This window comes from Orcinus orca, chromosome 17 (genome assembly GCF_937001465.1).
Source record: "Orcinus orca chromosome 17, mOrcOrc1.1, whole genome shotgun sequence".
Lineage (NCBI taxonomy): Eukaryota > Metazoa > Chordata > Mammalia > Artiodactyla > Delphinidae > Orcinus > Orcinus orca.
Genome location: NC_064575.1, coordinates 83,104,515 through 83,125,036, shown reverse-complemented (window position 1 = coordinate 83,125,036; position 20,522 = coordinate 83,104,515). Strand labels below are relative to the sequence as shown.

General features: G+C 53.7%; 1 protein-coding gene across 7 annotated transcripts in view; it reads left to right on the top strand.

The window, feature by feature from the left end:
- COL22A1 (collagen type XXII alpha 1 chain) overlaps positions 1 to 19,935 on the top strand; it is a 261,252-nt gene extending 241,317 nt beyond the window's left edge. For 6 of the 7 annotated variants that reach the window (XM_049700887.1, XM_049700886.1, XM_004265300.3 and 3 more), the window contains 12 exons: positions 263 to 307; positions 1,095 to 1,148; positions 2,908 to 2,961; positions 4,916 to 4,969; positions 6,437 to 6,508; positions 6,669 to 6,704; positions 7,514 to 7,558; positions 9,964 to 10,143; positions 11,700 to 11,766; positions 14,297 to 14,479; positions 16,529 to 16,606; positions 18,733 to 19,935. In XM_049700887.1, coding sequence (XP_049556844.1) covers positions 263 to 307; positions 1,095 to 1,148; positions 2,908 to 2,961; positions 4,916 to 4,969; positions 6,437 to 6,508; positions 6,669 to 6,704; positions 7,514 to 7,558; positions 9,964 to 10,143; positions 11,700 to 11,766; positions 14,297 to 14,479; positions 16,529 to 16,606; positions 18,733 to 18,923 — 1,059 coding nt within the window. In that variant the 3' untranslated portion in view covers positions 18,924 to 19,935. The remainder of the gene's footprint in view (positions 1 to 262; positions 308 to 1,094; positions 1,149 to 2,907; positions 2,962 to 4,915; positions 4,970 to 6,436; positions 6,509 to 6,668; positions 6,705 to 7,513; positions 7,559 to 9,963; positions 10,144 to 11,699; positions 11,767 to 14,296; positions 14,480 to 16,528; positions 16,607 to 18,732) is intronic. The other variant, XR_007472957.1, reaches the window with a different exon arrangement.
- Positions 19,936 to 20,522: the final 587 nt, after the last annotated feature.

Below are 20,522 nucleotides of genomic sequence, written 5' to 3'. Positions count from 1 at the left end.
GGAGACCCCACCACCCTCCAGGACATCTGTGGGAAGGGCCCCAGCAGCCCTGCCCTCTCTGCAGAGTGACCAGGAGGAAGGGCCTGGCCACCCAGTCAGGCCTCAGGGACCTGGCCCATGTCCGGCAACTGGTCAGGAATGAGGGGCATCGGGTGAGACACAGAGAGGGGTCAGGGTGCGCTGGACCATCTCCCTGGACTCCACCCTATCCCGCGCTGTCAGCCTGCTCCTTGGTGGGATAACTTCATTCTCTTTGTTCTAGGGCTTCAAGGGACACACTGGCGACTCTGGCCACCCTGGCCCCCGGGTGAGTGGACGTGTTGCCATCAGGTTGTCCCAGTGCACCTGAGCTGGCCCTTCTAGGCGGAGGGCTCCCGGGCCCTGCAGGCGGGGCAGTGCCGTGTCACCTCAGAGGGGACAGTGGCAGCATTGGAAGCATCATCCCTCCTCGGTCAAGTGTTTCTAGACATTTCTTCTGGGGGCCAGACGCTGATGTACAGCCAGTTTGACCAAGTCAGCCTGAAGTCAGGTGTGGTCACTGCCGGCTGTGCTGCCCACAGACTGTGCTGTCCTGGGTCCGGGGAGACGAGTGCTGTCATTAGGTCTACTTTCCAGAGGAGGGAACTGAGGCCCAGAGGATACGGGTGGTTTTCCCGAGGTCCCAGAGCTATCGGCTTATCCCATATGGAAGGCTCTGGGCCCTGTCTTCCTATCCTTTAGCTTCCCCCATCTCTTCCAAGTGCCCCAAACAGAAGGACCCTCAGGGGTCCACCGGTTAACCCCACTGCTCTGTACAGCGAGGAGAAAGCTGAGGTGCAGAGAGGGTCTGGTGGGAGACAGAATCCCCAGCGGTTTGCCTGATCTGTCAGGAGGTGTCTCCCTGCAGCTCAGAGTGGCAGAGCGGGCCCAGGCCTCGAAGCTGGCCTTGAGGACACTGCAGACCCCACTTGGGGCCAGGACTCAGTAGGGTGCTTTCGGGTGGGCCGTCCTCTTCTCCCCCTCCCAGATGCTCCGAGACCGCTGCGGCTGGGACAGCGGGCGTCCTGCATCTCCCTCCCTAACGGCAGCTATTTTGTTTCTGCTTCCCCTTCTAGGGAGAGCCTGGGGCCATGGGGCCCCCTGGCCGGGAAGGGTCACCAGGAAAAGATGTGAGTGTGGGTGTGCTGTGGGGCGCGGCTGGTCCTGTGGGAGGAGGAGGTGTAGTGCGTCACTGAAGGACCAAGAGAGGCCCAGGAACTGGACTGGGGGGTTGGGGCCACCGTGGAGAGAGTCACGGGCGAATTCTAGGAATCTGCTGGTGATCCCTCACCTTCCAGCACCGCGGGCTGCATGAGTTCTCCTTGGGGTCCCGAGGAGGCCCCGGGACCGGGCTTCCGGCTCAGAGGGCTGGTGCCCATGCCATATGACGGATGAGGAGGCTCTGCTGAATCCGTCATGATTTGTCTGTTGACCTCGATGATGCGCGAGTTGGATCTGGCCTTACGTGGACTCAAGTGGCGTTTCAGAGTCTCCCCAGGTTATTTCTCCGTCTCCAGTATTCTGTGGCCTCGTGGATCCATCAGAGCACCACTGGGTACCCCTCACCTGCTCTCACTCACTCGGCGGCAAGTCAGGGTGGGACGAACCATCTTTGGCCCCAGTCATACAAATAGAAAAACTAAGACCCAGAGAGGTCAGGAGACTGCCTCATGGTCACGCAGAGTCAGAGGCAGGAGGAAGCAGTGTGGAGTCCGGATCTTCCAGCTCTGCATCCCCACAGGGCACTGGCCTGGGGACGTGACAGCCTGCAGGGCCATCCGACATGTGCGGACACAGCTTGGCCTCCCGGGAGTGGGCGCTGGGTCAGGAGCACAGGCACACGGTCCTCAGGTCCAAGGCGGGCCCATGCCCGCCCCCTTGCATCCTTCAGGACCTGCCTTTAACCCCTGGCGAAGTGCCCGCTGCCCCCGGGTGCTTGTCCTGTGTTGTCTCCTCGGCTGACCTGTTGTCATGAGACGATGGAGCAGGGAAGGATCTTAGCAGGAATCCGATCTAGTTCTTGTGCTTTTCCTGAGCAGTGGGACCCATTGCACAGACCCCAGCCTAGTGTGTGGAGGCCTTTCACTAGGTTCAAAGCAGAAGAGCTGCACTGACCCCAAGCAGGGCCTCTGCCCAGCCCTGTCCCCTAAAGGTGCCTCTCAGGTGCTGAAGGGCAGCTGGAAAATCCTGGTCTTGCCAACCCTGCTCACTTCAGTTTACAGTACAGGGCCTGAAGGGAGCTCCCCAGGCAGGGGTGTGGTTGGGATTCAGCTCGCCCAGCAGGTCAGGCTGCAGCTGGGACAGGAGCCCAGGATGCCAGCCCGTGGTGCAAATGCCTTCTTCCCCCCGTCTTAGCTCTCTGACTTGTAATTTAAAAACTCCATCTTCTGGGGTGTTCTACAGTCTAATTTGCGTAGGAGCATGGCCAAGCTTCTGTTTTTTTCATTCATTACACGGGGAGAACTACAACCCTGTCGGGAGGCTGCCTGGAAGACCACGTAGGTGGTGGTGGTGAATCCTCACTGCCTGGCACCCTGGAAGGTTCCCTACACCTTCCAGGTGGAGTTTTTCTTACTGTGAGGACTGAGGCAGGAGTAGCCCCAGGTGACTGTCCAGACTCGGAGAGGACACCAAGAGAAGTTCTCTTCCCTGTTACCTGCCTTAGTTCCAGATGGAGCCCCCCGAAATCCCCGTGGGGACAGGGATTTATTGAGCTGCAGGAAGTGAGTTTGTCCGTATTCAGAATAACTGGTGACTGACGATGAGACGGTTTGGGCACCATTTGTTGGTCCTCTTGGGTAACTGGGTGAAGTTTGGTCCACATTTGAAACGGTGTCTCTGCCGTCTTCATGCGGCGACTCTGGATAACGTGATCTCTCTCTGTTCCAGGGTGACATTGGACCCACAGGGCCACAGGGTCCCCGAGGACTGAGGGGCTTACCGGTGAGTTTTGCTTTGAGACTAACCTGCTCCCTGCTTTGGCAGGGCTGCTACCATGGTAATATTTGCTTGGTTCATCCTGGTATGGCCCTATGTGTTGTTAAAAAAATGACAGAATGTCTTAGCAGTTGGTAAATAGCCACTGCCCTAAGCCCCCCTAGTGGCCTAGGACACACTCTCCGGGCTCTTTTCTGGGACCGCCTACCCACAACCCGGAAACTTAAAAGGTGCCACTCGGCACGGCAGGAGCGCTGTAGGACTTCCCCTCCAATCATGCTCTAGCTTTAGGGCATGCTGGCGTTCAGGGCGTGCCCTGTATGAGTTCACTAGAGCTGTCATTGCAAAGAACCGCAAACGCAGTGGCTTAAGCAACGGAAATTCATTGTCTCTCAGGGGTGGAGGCTAGAAATCCAAGACATTTATTGTCTCACTGTTCTGTAAGCTATGAGTCCAGGATCAAGGCGCCAGCAGATTGGTTCCTTCTGAGGGCTGTGAGGGAGGATCGTCCCTCAGAAGGCCTCCCTTAGCCTCTGGTGGTTTGCAAGCAATCTCTGGCATCTGTAAGCTAGGAGTCCAGGATCAAGGCGCCAGCAGATTGGTTCCTTCTGAGGGCTGTGAGGGAGGATCGTCCCTCAGAAGGCCTCCCTTAGCCTCTGGTGGTTTGCAAGCAATCTCTGGCAACCTTGGCTCATAGAAGCCTCACCCCAGCCTCCTCCTTCACCTTCACATGGAATTCTCCCTGAGGACGTGTCCCTGGTCCAAAAGTCCCCTTTTTATAAAGACACCGGTCATATTGGATAAGGGGCCCCTCCTACTCCAGTATGACCTCATCTTAATTAATTACGTATGCAAGGACCCTATTTCCAAGTAAGTTCAGGTTCTGACATACTGAGAGTTAGGACTTCAACATATGGATTGGCGGTGGGAGGACACAATTTAACTCATAACACGCCATGTGGTTAATAAATATTTTGAATATTATCTCTGCCCATACATGTACTTAAGTGAATCTTTCTCTAATCCAAGAGCAGCCTGAGCGAATATGGGAGAGGGATGTAGAAGATAAGTACTTACATTCCTGGTTCTGTGTCAGAAGAAGCACCTGCCGTATCCCATTTAACCCAGGGCCCTTGTCACAGGGGCTGCTGTAACGTATATGTGCCTGTATATACGAGCATAAATGTGACCCATGATAAGGGTGCGAGGGTCATACAGGATGGAATGTTAGAAAGTAAAGAGAAAATTCCCTCTTCATCCCCTCATCCCACACTCCAGAGGGAGCCACTGTTAACAGCATTCTGTGTATCTTTGAAAATATTTTCAGTATACCTACTAGCACACAGACAGAATGCACGCTTGTTACACACTTCATCTTTGCAACTTGCTTACTTTGCGTAGCTTGTGTGCATGTACGTATATTTTGAGTGAGTAATGGAATCAATGAATGAGTGAGTAAACCTGCAAGGCAGATATATGGGCTTTCTGGGTCTAGGTTACGCAGCTGGCGAGAGCTTCCGGCGGGGATTTAAACCCAGGACTTTCTGGCATCATATCCGATGTTCTCCGCCTCTCGTGGCCGTGGCCGTGAACTGTGTCTTCAGGCTCCTACGGAAAGAACGTGGGGGGCGGCAGGTCACATGTGTCTGACTCACCAGGCGGAGCCCCACTCTCCCCTGATAGGGCCACAATGGCTCAAATGCAGCCTCCCATCCTGAGTCGGCGGCCTGTGAGGGTTCAGGGTGCCGTCCGTGCCCGCGGTCTGTGATCCCCAGTGGCCAGAGGAAGGGCGCGACAGCCTTCTGATCAGGGCGCATCCTCTAAGTAATGACTTGGAGCCACGCTGGTCTGTAACAGCTGTACGTGTGACATCAGGCCCTCCGCATCCAGCAGTCTCTCTGTCCCACTGTCCTGCTCTGTGAGGTCCTGGCAGAATTCTCTCTTCTGTTTCTTCCACCAGGGTAAGAATGGATCGCCTGGATCTCCAGGAGACCATGGCACTCCAGGCAATCCCGTGAGTACTGTCCCACTGCTGTGACAGAATCAGGGCAGGCTTTGAAAGGTTGTGTGGTTTACATCACAGACTGTCTGGTCTCTGTTTCCAGAAGCCTCAGTGGGAAAATATGGTGTTTGGATGGCAGGAGTAGGCTGGAGGAAAGGGGAGCCGCGAAGGGTGTCTCTCAAAGCTTAAAATACACGTGATTCTGCACTTGGCTCTCTGTTGTCTACGACCATAGACATCCAAGAGGACAAAACTACTGAAGACTAAAAAGCACATGTGTAATAAGGTTGCATGGTAGTTGATGGATGTTTTTAGATGATGGAAGGACAAGGTCAGGCTGACCGACCCTTACAATCTCAGACAGGGCAAGGGTGCCTCGTGACGATGCCTGTAACACAGGTTCGGCTGAAGAGGGTCCTCCTGCCGGTGAGCAGGTGTTAGCAAGAGCTAACAATGGGTAGGTAGTAGAAAGAGGGTGACATGAGTCATCAGCAGAGTCCTGGGCACTGGGTAGCAGGTTCTGGATTTGGGGTTCAGGTCTGGTAGATGGGGAGACATGGTGGGGAACATTGGTCCTTAATGGGGTCTAGGGGTGGATAAGTGACAGCCTGCTAGTCTCCTCCCAGCCCAGCCTTACCGTATATTTATTTGGTAAAATTGGCAACCCTGTTGAGAAGGCCACCTTTGTGGTGTGTTGTTCAAGCGACAGATGCATGGGGTAATGGGCAGAACAGTCTGGCCAGCTGACTGTTGTCACTGTGGAAATTAGGGTGACCCGTCAGTCTTGATTTCCCAGGAAACTTCCTGCTTGTAGCCCTGAAAATCCTGCATCCTGGGAAACGCATCATCTCCCAGGCAAACGGGGCACCTGGTGGTCCTGATAGAACCCCATCTGCCTGTTGGACCAGGGACAGCCGTGTTAAGGCATCTAACTCCTCAGCACACGTAGTGACATTCCTTAGGAACCATCGTGGGAGTCTTGTCGCCTCCGCTGAGACGTCACAGGCAGGACGGGGTTGGGTCCTGGGACTGATCCATCCCCAGTGCAGAGCTGACCCCAGAAGAGCTGACCCACGTATGGTGGCGGCCCAGAAAGGTTAAAACTAAAATTCCCGAACACCTTTCCCCCAAAGTGCGCCTGCCAAACCATGGGACGAGCTGGCCGAAGGGCAAGAGGCACAGTTGGGGGGCCCCGTACACAGCAAGGTGTTTTGTTTAATGTTTGTCCCATTTTGCTTCTGTTGCTTCGAATGGGAGAGACGTTCACTGTTTGCAGAAGACTCTCCTTCTGCCCCTGCACCCCGTGGGGTGCTCACAGTACCCCATCTCTCCCCAGCCCAGCCCCTCCGTTTCAGGAAAGGGCTCTTCTATTTTGTTCACGTGCCAGGTCTTCAGAGTACAGAGGGGTTACGAGGTTTCTGAATCTTCTTGAGTTGACACTTGACCTTGAAGAATTAATGCCCTGCTTTCCCTCTGCAGGGCCAGAAGGGAACCAGAGGAGAAAACGGCAGCCCAGGGCTCCCTGGCTTCCTGGGTCCCCGTGGGCCGCAGGTGAGCATAGAACGCTGTTGGGGAAACTCCCCGGCTGGCCCATTGATCACTGTCTGTGCTGGAGCGTGACTTGGGTGAAAATGTCTGTTGTAAAGACAGTCGTGTTATCTGCAACGTGCTGGTGCAGCAGAGCTCACTGATGTTGTGTTCTGTGTCGTAGGGTGAGCCGGGAGAGAAGGGAGTCCCAGGCAAGGAGGCAAGTACCGTGCACCCCTCTTCTCCTCTTGGTGCCCTTTCCTGTGGGAGACACAGGCTCACTTCGTGGGCGGGCGACACGTGCTGTCTCACGGGGCCCTGGGCCTAGCAGGGCTCCCACGCGTGCTGTGTTCTGCTGTTGCTGTCCGGAAATCCTAATGCTTTCTGAACGAGGCTCCACGCCTTCACTCTGCGTAGGGCCCACCAGTTAGGGAGCCAGCCCAGGGTACCATCGTGTGATGTCTCTGACTTGTCTGTGGCTCTCCGCAGCCAGTCCATCAGCTAGTCCTGTCCATTCTGACTCCACGATACCTCCCAGCTCGGCCCTTCTCTCTCCATCTCTCCCGCTGGACCCTAACGCAGACCGCCATCATCTCTCACCTGGACGTTTGCAGTGACCTCCTAACTGGCTTCCTTGTGTCCAGCCTGCCCCCCGCCCCACTTCTTCCCCACTCACCAGCCAGAGTGACCTTCGTAGAACAAATGTGAGATCATGTCAGTTTCTAGTTCAAGCCTCGGCTCTGTGCCTCCTGTCAACAGAGACGCCCCGGCCCTGGTCACTTCCAGCCCTCAGGATGGACAGGAGCAGGTGTGGGAAGGCACGTTTCAGGAAGCACAAGCCCAGGGTGACTGGCGTGTAGACAGCGGGAGGGCGTGACCAGGGCCGGAGCAGGACTCTTGGAGGACCTGCCTTCTCCAGGACAGCTTGCCCTCAGCACACAGGATCCGAGAAGAACCGAGAAGGAGAGGGATGCCCGAGCAGATGGGGTGGCCCTGGTTAAGTGACCACCTCCTTTGGTTTCATTGCAGGGGACCCCTGGGAAGCCGGGAGAGCCGGGACCCAGAGGAGAAAGGGTAAGTGGGGCAGGGGGACTGTGTCCAAGGCTTTAGGAAGCAGCCTGGCCTGCGGAGCGGCTCCTGTGGTGGCCTCTCTGTTCTCTGTTCCCCCCCGGAAATTTGTGAGCCCCCAACGGGAGGCTTTTCCCGAAGTTGTAGTCAGTGATGTTGGCTTTTGTCATGGTTTTTTGGTTGTTATTTTAAGCAGTAAAGTCATCGCAATTACAAATTCAAAGGCGAGCATGCCCAGACTTTGACAGATTTCCGTCTCTCCTCTCCGTGTGCGAACGCCTGTGTGTGACACGCTTGGAGCCCAAAGTGCCAATTTGCCAGGAGCCAGATCTGTTCCTGGAGGTGACAAGGGAACAGATTTTCCCATAATGAATCGCCTTGGCGCTGCGCTCAGAAAGCCCTTCTTTACATTGCATTCCTGCAAAAAACAACAGGAAAGAAAAAAATCACTTTTTTTTTTTTTTTTTTGGAAGAAACGCCGGTGAGGGGAGGGGGCATTCTCTCACCGCTGCCAACTGCTGCTCCCTCCAGAGAAATTAGACATCTCGTCTGCCCAGGGCCCTGCGCTTGGTCACCCGTCACACCGTCCCACTGTTGCCCGACACGGACGGCACGCCACCCCGCTTCGACCCTCCGTTTGTTTTCCGTGGTGCTGCAAAGAATTTTCTCTCTGCTTTCCTTGCAAGTTGGATGAGTGAGGAGCTGGCTTTGCCTGCAGGCCAGAGCAAAATGGAGGCAGAGAGCATCAGGGCTTCTCACCCCCACAGATCTCTCTCCCTCCTCCCTTCCCAGTGAACATCATTCCCATGGCTGCTGGTTCCTGAGCTTGGAGCCGGGGGAGGGGCTGTAGCTGGGAGGGCACTGAGGGTCTTGCCACCCAGCAGTTGGCCAGCTGGCCCCCGGGAGCTGCTGGAGTTTTCGTTGGGAGCCGGGGAATTCAGACGGCAAGTATGAATCTTCTGGATACCGGATCAGTACCTAGAATCTTCTCGAATACCGAGTCAATAATGGCGAGTTGCCTTCCCCCGTTAAGTGGCCTTCCCCTGTTTTGTGGAACGTTGCCAGATAGCGGTCAGGTTCCCCATGCCTTGGACTCCAGAGAACATTTGAAACGTGGGACAAGTCCTCTCACGGCAAAGGGATGTTGAGACGTTTAAAGAATAGGGAATGCCGCACCACAGGCCGTGGCGTTGAGGGGCACGAGGCACCAGGACTCTCCTAGACCCCTGAACTTGAGATCACCCACGGATGGCAATGTCCCCATGAAGTGCATCACCTTCGAGAAATTTAGGTGACCCCCTCAAATCTGGGTAAATGCCTTTTTAAATTCACTGCTCTTACTGTTATTGTTGAAAAAGCAATACAGACACGTAGTTAAACAATACGAACTGCAGAAAAGTGGCTGCAGTGAAGACTAGGTGCCCTTCCACCAGGCCCTCTGGTCCCCGTCCCCTCCCCAGGTCGGTCGCTGTGCACGTCCTCTGCATCTTGCCCTAGTCCGTGCGCAGAACCACGTGGGGTGTGCGTGTCAACATGCCTATTACTAGATCCCCTGCAACGTGTCAGACTTTTCCCACCGTTTTGCTCTTTTCGTTTTTCGTGCGTGTATGTGGCAGATGGTCTCATAACTGCACCGTCTTCCTTTTCCGTGGCTCTGGGGCACGCCCATAGCCATGTCCCATGTCTGGTTACCTGTGGCTCGTCTTTTTCTTGCTGTTTCCCCCCCTCTGCTGCCTCCAAGCAGTGGAGTTTTTACACCCTGAGGCTGTTAACCTGGCCGCCGTATTTTCAGACTCTCCGACAACGGAGGCTGGCTGGTCAGACACCCGGTAGCAGATAGGGCAGAGGACTGGACCGTCCCGTGGTTGCCATGGCTCCCAGATCATTGATCCAGGACTTCAGTCCTTGGGCCAGCGATGGGGAGAAAGGGGTCCCAGGCAGTGTCGTCCTCTGCGGGCCCCCTTGGGCTGAGAGGAGGGGGCAGATTCCCTGCGGGTGAGACACCTCTGGCTGACGAGTGCCACCATCCCTCCAGCTGACGGAGAACAAAGCTGGGCCTGAAGTGGGCCAGAAGCTCCGGCAGCCGGGCTCAGCGGCTGGCCTTCTCTAGCCAGGCAGGTGGAGCTGTGCTACTGGGACGGAGCACGGGATTGGGATTTGGAAATCAGAGCTCATGTCTTGTCCTCTGCAGACTAGCAGTGTGGTGTGGGCAGGTAGCTTTGTCTCCCTGGGCCGTCGTGTCCTGGTCTGTGGCATCAGACTTGAGCCATGGGCCTGCCAGGGCCGAGGCCTCCTTCCCACCGCTGAGGACGCAAAGGGCCGGCAGAGCCCCTTCTGTAGCCGCACGTCTTGTCTGGCCTGGGGGCGCCTCCTAGGCCTTTGCTCACTGAAGCGCTTCTTTCCTCCCCTAGGGAAATCCTGGCATCAAAGGTGACAAAGGACCTCCCGGTGGGAAGGGTCAGCCTGGAGACCCTGGGATCCCAGGCCACAAAGGTCACACAGGCCTAATGGGCCCCCAGGGACTACCTGGGGAGAATGGGCCGGCCGGGCCGCCAGGGCCCCCGGGCCAGCCAGGATTTCCAGGACTGAGGGTAAGGATATTGGGGCTCCTTGGGACTGAAGGGGAAGCCCGTGAGGTGTGTGGGCTTCAGAGGGACCAGGTTACAGATTCCAGTAACCTGCATGACCCGGGGCAGGTGACCTCTCCTCTCCGAGCCTTCCTTCCGCATCTGCCGAAAGGGGCGAGGAGAACCTCCCTCCCGACACTCCGCTGCGATGGTTAAAGGAGATAACGCCGCATGGCTTACAAGGGCTCCAGAGCAGCGTCCCTCTCTCTCAGTGTCTGCACCCCCGAAGCTCCACTCCTCGGGCTGTCGCACTCTTCTGCCCCAGGACCTGGTGCCGCAGGCCACTGAGAGGATGCAGCCGGATCTCAGTGACCAGAGCTTCCCGCGGGGACGGCTGGCTGTCCGTCCCGTGCCCGGCTCTGCCTCTCTCCTGTCTGCCTGTCTGGGGTACTCGTTCTTCCCTTTGGGTCCAGCTTTTCCCAAATGTAAAAGGAAAGGCTTGTTTAGAGCAGTTTTTTTCTTTGAACATACTGTATTCCCGTGGCAGACTTCTTGTTTTTCACAGACTTGTAGCGTCGGCACACGCTGGCTGTAGAGAGGTAAAGGCAGAGCTTGGTGGACGTGTCAGTGGGGGCTGGTGACCAGGTCCCCATGACCTCCCCACCCCGCCTCCGCAGCCCGCGTGGCCCTCGGGGGACCCTCCGGTTCCTCAGAGCACAGGCTTACATGGTCTTCAGAGCCCCCGCCTGCTCTGAGGTTCCGTGTCACTGTCCCTGCCAGGGCGCCTGTGGCCAGCCTGAGCTTCCACCACCGTGACAGAGGCCAGGCAGCCAGCCCCCCACCCCTCCTCTGAGTCTTTGCCAAGTTCTCCTGCTGCTGTGGGTAGCGGTGGACATTCTGGGACTAACCTAAAAGATTATTGACCAGAAAGGCAAACAAGAGAATAAGGACACAGAGCCCATCTCACGCTGTGCTAGACGCTGGGGCTGCGGAGATGAGCACAGTACAGCCCCCAGCCTTGGGGGTGGACACCGCCCTGAAGGGCTCTGATGACGAGGGGGGAGCCCGGTGCGGCAGCAGGTCTGCTCGCGGATCCGTCTAAGAATCGCACGTCGCCGTGGGCGCCTGGAGGTGGCGCCCGCCTTCTCTGCCCCCGACCCATCGGTTTCTGTGACCAGAGCAGGGCAAGCCAGACCCTGGGGACCAGAGCAACCAAGTGACCAGTGGGAGGAAATCAAACACGATTTCATGCAGGAGGCAGCCTGTGAGCGGGTCCTGCAGGAAGATGGCATTTTTGCAGGGAGAGGCTCAGAGCAGACCTCCCGGGTCCAGAGCTGGGGAAGGGGTTTGTGCGGGGAAGGGGGGAGCAGGGGCCCCAGAGAGAAAGGGGTCGCCGTACATGACGGGATAACGCCGCCTGCATGGCGGGGAGCGGGCAGACGGCTCCAGGTGTAAAAGGGGTTGAACTAGGGAGCTATGGTGTATGGGGCTGTGACCGTCGTGGCTTCCCGAGCCATCGCAGGTCTCAGGAGGCAAGGGTTCCTGGGAGGATGAACGACTCCGCCTTCCCTCCCTCCTAGGGGGAGTCTCCATCCATGGACATCCTGCGGCGGCTCATCCGAGAAGAAGTGGAGAAGCAGCTGGAAAGTGAGTAGCTGGGCTTTATCACAGCCGTGTAGGTCGGGTCCTGGGTGCTTTTAAGAGCCCCAGGAAGCAGTCCGTTCACTCATCCTTCAGGACTTCTGTAGCCTGGTTGGAAAAGGCAGCCTAAGAGCAGCTCCAGTAGCAATGAGGGTTGAGGCGCCCCTTGCAGGCTCCAGCCAGACTTCTCTGGCACAGATCCCGCTCCAAGCTTCTCCTCAGGGCAGCTTGAATTGCCGCTGCTTGATTACCTCCAGGAAGCTCAGCATCTACAGAGCAAGCTTCTCACGATCCTTCCTTTCTTCCGTGCACTCAGTTGTTTATCTAACGAGGAAGCAGCTCCGACAGGCCTGCAGCGGGTCTGTTAGTTAGAACTCACAGCCCGGGGAAGAGACAGAGACATAAACAGACAAGGCGGCTTCAGTACAGTAAGAAATGCCTGTGGTTTAATTTGGCACAGGGGGTGTTGAAGAGGAAGGATGAAAGTACCTAGGATAGCTCAGGGGGCGGACAGGTGAGGAAGGGCTTCCCGGAGGAGGGGCCATGTGAGCCGAAAGCAGGGACAGGATCCCAGGCCTTCGGAGCAGCGTGTGCCGAGCCCCTGAGGGGGGCTGAACACACAGTGCTTTCAAGGAACTAGAAGCCTTTTAATCCTACTGCACTGGATTTACTGTGAAATCCCAGTCTTGCATGAGCCGCATACACGGCAGGTGCTCAGGAAGGGAGAGAGATGGGAAGGTAACGGTAATAACACGAGCGTGCAGGGCCGGCCCTGGGTCGGGTGGAGTCCTCAGCGCTCAACACATGTTAACTCGTGGAAGCCTCGGTGAGCCTGTGAGGCGCGTGTGATTGTTAGCATCTGAGATGCTGAGGAACGTAACCAAGGCCGAAGAGCTGGTAAGTGTCTGACCAGGGTTTGCATGCAGGCAACCGAGCTGCAGAATCCAGGCTCCTAACCGTCATGTTCTCTGGACCAGTGACCATGCCCACTGCCCTATGTGTGGGAAACTGTTAGGGGAAGAAAGTCACAGACAGCTCTGTAGTAGGGAAGATCGGAAACCCACTGCTGTTCCCAGGCACGGATGGACAAGCGGGAAGGACGTGTTTATTCACGTGGTGGTGTCTCAGACAGTTATTCTGCACCTGGCATGTGGCAGACTCTAAATGGGGTAGGGGACGCAGCACTGAACAAGATGACCCTCTTCCCTGCCCTCCTGGCGTGTCCAGGTGAGCACGGTCTGTCTCCCTACGCAGGAGAACCAAAGACGATTCCCCGGAGCGGACAGCACAGAGCTGGGGTTGGTGGAGAGGAAACCAAAGGCTGGAATGGTGACCCCCACCCGGCGGGGTGGGTCCTGAGGGCGCCCGTGTGGCGATCCCCACGGTCTGCTCTCCGAGGGTTGCATTTATCGGTGACAGGAAGGGCCTCCGCCCGTGAGGAGTTTCCAGCCCTTGGGCAGAGACAAGCCCTGTTTTGAACTAGTTTAACTGGAGCGTCTGCTGGGCTGAGTCCTTTCTTCCAAATAATCTTTCGAGGGGGAAACATCAGCTCCACTTTCAAGATGAGAGAATCAAGGCTCAGAGAAGTGAGGCGTGAGGCCGGGTCTCAGCGCTAGAGCACAGCCCTCCCGCTTCCCTGCGTGAGACGATGAGGGGCTGCCGTGGGAAGCCGACCCAGCAGGCTGTCAGAAGCCCCCGACTCTGCCTTGGTTCTGCCACCAGGGTACCGGGAGGGTGTCCACATGCCTCTCTGGGCTGGGTCACACCACCTGCGAGATGAAGGGCTTGGCCTGATTGTCTGGGCCGTATGGCCAGCAGAGCAGAAGCCCGTGCTGGCCCTGGGGCGGGCTCTGTATGCCCAGTGCAGAGGAGGGCGTGGCAGCCGGCAGTGGGACCTCTGGGGCTTTTGAATCAATTCTGTAATCTTCACGTTTCAGACGCCTAAGGATCATTAGTGATATCATATCCAGCCCTTCATTTATAGATGAGGAATTCAGCACTTAGAGAGGAGAAGTCCCTAAGCTGCTCTGTGTAAGCCACTTAAATCCCACCCACCCCCACCGGCCTCAGTTTCCCCAAACTGACAATTACAACAACAACTGCTGCTGCTGCTATTACTGCTGTCAGTGCCACCTCGATCGTAGCAGCGATGTCCACGCAGCACTTAGCTTGTTCCAGGAGCACTTTCAGTGCCTTGTCCCATCTGCTCCATCCTCACACCAGCCCAGTGGGGTGGTGGTTATTTCATTGCATCCATTTTGCAGAAGAGGCAACGAAGGCTAAGAGAGGTCAGGTAGCTCGCCCAGGGCCACGCGGCCAGCAGCGGCTGCTTGGGGACCCCAGCCCAGGCTGCCTGGCTCCAGAGGCCACGGCTGTAGGTACAGGTGCCATGCAGTGTGCTCTCGATGTAGTTTCTCTTACTCTTGTTTTACAGCTGTTACTGTCTCCCCAGGGCTGAGCTTGGCAGTGAGCTGCCATCCTGTCTTTGGGGCAGCCCTCCTTCATGAACTGTCTCTCTGTTTTTCCTGCTCCACAGCCAGACTCGCCTACCTCCTGGCCCAGATGCCCTCAGCGCACACCAAGGCCTCTCAAGGCAGACCCGGGCCCCCAGGGCCCCCTGGAAAAGATGGGCTTCCAGGTCGGGCAGGCCCCATGGGGGAGCCAGGACGGCCTGGGCAAGGGGGTCTGGAGGGACCCTCTGGGCCCATAGGTCCCAAAGGTGAGTGAGGACCCAGGAAGGTGCGCTTTGTACACGACACGAGGGCTGGGAAGGAACCAGGGTGCGTGGCATGCGTGCCACTGAATATGCGTGATCCAGCCTATTCTTCTGCCCTGCGGCCTGCCAGCACCCTGCATTGTGGCATCATGTAATTTCTTCATATGCAGAAGAGGGTTTCATACTTGACATTTCTGCAAAATGATGCTTCTGCCAGGAGCACTGAGTCTGTTTCCTCCTCCTGTCTTTTCTGTCTCCATCTCCACTGCTCAAGTTCCAGGGAGTAGCACGAAATGCCCCTTTTCCCCTTTCGAGTTGGGAAGTCAGTGAGGATATAAGACCTTTAAGCTCCAGGCAAATGGGCATTAAACACCAGCTTACATGTGAATAAGGTGGTTTGAGCTAAAGCTGGACGTGGCTGCCAACTCTCCTGCTCTCAGAGAGCTGCCTGACCTGGACGCAGCTGCTGCCGGCAACAAGGGGTCTGTCCTTCAAGGGGCAGCGCCTGCCCCACTTAACACAGTGCACTGTGGAAGCGGGTCGGAGGCACTCTCTTTGCAGGCAGACAGATGTGAAAGGGCAGGAAAGGACATGAGCCCAGACTCACCCACCTGCTCCTTCACCCTTTCTCTCTGGCAAGGAATAAGCATGTGGTGGGTGCTGTGATCTCAGCCGGCACTTGGTGACTGAGGTGGGGGGAATGCATGCCCCTAACATCTTCCTCTTTCAATCTTCCATTCCTTAATTCTTTCTTTTTTTTTTTTTTTTTTTTTGGTTGCTGCAAGGTTTGCGGGATCTTAGTTCCCCGACCAGGGATTGAACCCACGCCCTAGGCAGTGAAAGCTTGGAGTCCTAACCACTGGACCACCAGGGAATTCCCTCTTAATTCTTTATTCATTGATTTATTCCTTGTAATGTTTCTCCTACTGAACTTTTTGTTAAGTTTGTGTCCGAGTCCTACTTCTTTTGGTTCGTAAAACAAAATACATGAAATCAATGTCAACAAGAAAACATAAGGCATAGAAAACATCAGACTATGACAAAAGACTGACCAAATGTAGTAATCATAACAATAAATAAGAGTGGCCTAAAATCTCCATGAACTAGCAAAATTTCAATTTGGATTATAAAAGAAAATATCATATGTTGCATACAGGAAATATTCTGGAAGCAACATAGCAAAAAAAAAGGAATGATGAAAAAAAAGTTGAGAGAGACAGTTTAATCAAGTTTGTGTAGTATTAACCCAATATAATCTCAGATATCTTCCCGGGGGAATGGACCCTCTTTCTTCTGAACATCTATTAGGATTTTAAATTCCTGTGATTATTAGGACTTGTCTGATTCTGCTTCACATTAGAATTTCTTTGTGCCCTGCTCCATCTGTCTTATTAGAATTCAAGCTTCTGGAGAGTAGAGCTGTGTCTTACGTACATGCAGGTTTGTTTATCACCCAGCTCCTCCTTGATAAAGGTTCAAGTAAAATGCTTTTAGAACATGGTGAAGAGTAGGCGTATGTGAGTGGATGTGGATGGGAATATGTGTTTGTATACAAGAGAGTGTGGGTGTGAACATTTGGGTGCCTGTGTTTGATGTGTTTATCAGTGTATGCATATTTTTGCTAATATATGTGCGAATGTACATATGTGTATGTGTAATTGGGTAGTTACGCACTTGAGTGAATGTTTACGTGTATATATGTGTATTTGAGCAAATGTTTGGAAGGAGTGTCCAATTATTTTGGTGTTCACATGGGCATCTTTCTGAATGCAAGTGTGTGTTTGAGTGTGGGTGTGAGTGTGTGAACGGGAGCTAGGGGTGCGAGTGTGCTTGAGTGTGGGTGTGAGTGTGTGAACAGGAGCTAGGGGTGCGAGTGTGTGCTTGAGTGTGGGTGTGAGTGTGTGGACGGGAGCTAGGGGTGCGAGTGTGAGGGGCGTGCGAGCCGTGGAAAGCACACCAGCAGTGCTGGCCCTGCCCCCCGCGTGGTGGGGCTCCCTCTCTCTGCCACCATCCTGGGTCTCTACCATCAAAGATGCATGTTTCTCTCACCAGGTGAGCGAGGAGCCAGAGGTGACCCAGGTGAACCTGGAGTTGGCCTCCGAGGCGAGGTGGGACCTGCCGGGATCCCAGGTAGGAGCGGGCGCTGGGTTCTCAGGTGGGGAAGGGCCCGCCAGCAGCGAGTGGGCTGCACGGGGCAGCCCTCCCACCTGCATCGCCAGGGGCCTTGGGAGCGGCTGGGAGAAAGGGCTGCCTTAACTACTGACGAGGCGGAACCCAGATTTGTTTTATTACATCTTTCTGAGACGTCAGCTTCTTGGCTCACTGTGCGAACTGTAGTGTATCCCGTGAGTTCTTGAGGTGTATCCCGTGAATTAAAAATCCTGTGAAATGGTCCTGAAGAAAACTGATTTGGCCTTAAGTAAGTCAGGACAGCTCTGGGAACCGTGCTTCTCTTTCAGACATGCCTAGTACACATTAACTTCTCTGGTGCAGTGCTAAGGGACCTTGCATAAAATAATAATGTTTATTTCAGTTAAACCAACATTTTCCAAACTCACTTGAATGTCGGATGCTTTTTCTTTCACTATGTAATGTAATACCCTGTTACTATTCTCAGAACACATTTTGGAGAATGCTGGCCACGTGGCAGGGTGGCCAGCCGTCCTGGCCTTTCTGGGGCTATGGGGTTCCTGGGACATGGCCCTTTGAGTTTTGAAACCTGGACAAGCTGGCCACCCTATCTAATGGTTGTATGGGACTAACTCTAGAACACAGCAGTATCGCATTCCGAGATGAGGTGTGGAAGAACTCAGACTGAATTGTTATCAAACTCCACCTCATTGAGGCTTCTATTTTTATTTAATTTTACTTTATATGATTCCCCGTGGTCATTTCTGAATATTAGGCCTGCAGGTCATTTTATTTTTAGTGCTTATATCTTCTTGATTTTCCAAATTTCCTATGGTGGAAATGTTATTCTCATGAGAGAAGATAACTAGACACACATTATACATATTTGTGATAGCTTGCCTACTTTTCAATAGCTTAAAATATTAAGAATATTTTAAAAATAAGGCAATTCCAAATAAAGATTACAAGGCCGAACAGAAAGCATTGTGATGGGGGAGATAATTGTACCAGAGGCTGAGATAATGACTAGATGTCAGTGGTTCCCACCTGAAGGAATGAACAACACTGCTGGCTCAAAACTCAGTCGAGACAGGAATACAATAGATTAAATAACTACTACTAAAGCATGAACAGAATTCATGCAATGTCCAAAGATCATTTAAAGGGAAAAGTTTACTTTTTGTTTATTTTATGGAGGGACTCAGATTTTCTAACAAGGTGATTACTAAGGCTTAAGGAAGAATATCACTGTTAAGGTTAACTACAACACTTAGCACTGAGCTTCCCAGTTGCCAAAGCAAAAAGGGAGATTGATTACATATGATATTATGATGCTTAATAAATGGAGGCATAGAAGTTTGTTTTAAGTAAACAGCCTAAATGGGAAAGGAATTTGAAAAAGGATACACGTATATGTATAACTGAATCACTTTGCTCTATACCTGAAACTAACACAACATTGTTAATCAACTGTACTCCAATATAAGATTAAAAGTTAAAGAAAAAAAAGATTTAACCAACAAAAAAAAGGAAGTTTGTCTTAGGTAGTATTTTCTGGATCTAAATTTTGGGCTCTCAGTTACTTACTTCCTACTTACATTGTCTTTGACTCTGATTTGCAGAGTAGTTTAATGTAGTCCATGTATGTGGTTCAAATTTAACATATAGATAAAGCCTAGAAACTACAGAATAAATGGGACCATTTAGATACTGGCTGATGGAATGTGACTAGGTATCTCCAAGGATACATGCATTGCGGCTGACGGTTAATGGTGGGGACTTGGTGTCCCAACTCGGATGCATCTCCTAGAACCAGACACAGACGGTCCGGTTTCTCTTTTCCTTGTAACAGAGGATGCGTTCCCTACCTGGCCTCCATCTCCCCTTGTTTATTTCTCTCCTATGGCACCCTGATTACTGTCCTAGTCCAAACCGTTAAGGCAACCCTTTTCCTGCAAAGCAAGGTGTCCACATTTCCTCCTCTCTCCAGCCAGGGCGCCCAGACCGTGGGGTGTTCTGAGGTTGTTGAGTCTTCAGTTCATACTGAATGGAAGTAGCGAGATCAGGGCTCATTTGCTCCAGAACGAACTTGAACCACCTTCTGTTTCTTTTGCTTCTTGGGCCAGGTCAACCCGGGGAACCTGGCTATGCTAAAGATGGGCTCCCCGGGGGTCCCGGTCCTCAAGGGGAGACAGGACCAGCTGGACACCCTGGCCCCCCAGGACCCCCCGGCCCCCCTGGCCAGTGTGACCCCTCCCAGTGTGCCTACTTCGCCAGCCTTGCTGCTGCTCGACCTGGTAACGTGAAGGGGCCCTAGAAGAGTCCCGAATGCCAGGAGACGGCGGTGGATTTCTGAAACTTGAACGCAGAGCCCGATGGGAAGCAGAGGTCTTGAGACATTTCAGCCTTGTGTTTTTTTTCTTTCTTTCTTTTATCATTTGGTTTTGTCTTATTTTCTTGAGAGACCTCAACATTATTAAAACCAACAGATGCTGCCGGTCGGTCAGATTATTATTATTATTATTGTTGTTGTTAATTATTATTATTATTTCATATGGTAATGCTTTTCGAGTTTTTCTCCTCTCCTCTCAAGTTGGGAAAACTTGATTCGTGGGGCAGGGGACTGTGGTTCTTGTTCTTCTGACAGCCTCCATTTGAAGTGTAGCTGCCAGTTTTAAGGAAACTCTCGGTGCTATGAAACCCCGACCAGACACTTGCCAAACTTACCTCTTTCCTCAAAAGGAGACTTTAAGAAAATGAGGCGATGGCCTTCTATTCTTGATTGTGCCCAGAGGTCGCCCGGGGAGAAATTATCCACCAGTCGCTACTTCCCAGGAGAGAGAAGTAAAGCAGGAAGAGAAAGAATTTGCAGACACGAAGAACATCCTGTCCTCCTGATGCGAAGCGCGCGCAGAAGGGCGCAGACTCCCTCCTTTGGGGCCAACTCAGCACCTCGGTGTTTCAAACCTGTGGGAGTGAAACACTGTCGCACGGCTCGCAGCAGCTTCCTGGAGTCCCACGTCTGCACCAAAGATGCAGGAGCCGGTGTGGGAAGAGTAGCCCCGTGTGTTAATGTGGCTTCTGAGCCGTGGACAGAACCCCTCCCTGCCCCTCGCTGTTGGTTTCACTCTAATTTTGAAATCAGGGGGTCCAGAGACCACTCCCATGTGTTTTCCTGATGGTGGGCAACTGGCCGGGGTGCTGGCCAGAGCTGGGAAATGTGTGCTTCCAGCTTCTCGCTCTGAAATAAATGGCATCGAGTGTGTGTGTGTAAATGACATGCCCAGCTTGAACGGGTGCTCAATAAATCCAAGTTTCCTTCTCTTCGGTTTCCCGTGACGATTCCCTTCTCATCGCCCGCGTCTGCCCCCGCGTAAAGCCCTCAAGTCTGGGGATGCATCATTTTCCCTGGGGCGCCCAGGCCAGAGCCACGGTCCAGTCCACGTGCTGAATACACACGTGGGTGAGCTACTGCATGTGACCGCGCCAGTTCCTGGGCAGCGTACTTATCCAGCACCTCCTTTTCATCACCTGTGTGCTAGATGCTTCTAATCAATTTAGGAACCCGGAGTACAGACGTCCACAGATGTTGGAAGGGTCCATATGTAGAGAAATATCACTGCCACAAGTTAAAAATAGGATCCAAGACCTACTTCTCTCATTGGAGCTGAATCTGGGGGTCAGTGGGTGTCAGGGTCCTCGGGAAGCAATGCCTGTCAGTGCAGGATGAGACGACCTCCTTCCTGTTTTTGCACGTCTACCATCTCAGTGTATTCACACAACCGTAAAAGACACAAGGGCGTTATTATAATATCCTTTTCTGTTTGAAGAAATAATCCCAAAGACCTTAGATATCCTCTAATCCAGTGACTTAAAAAAAATTTGACCGTGACCCACAGCAAGAATGCAATTTCTT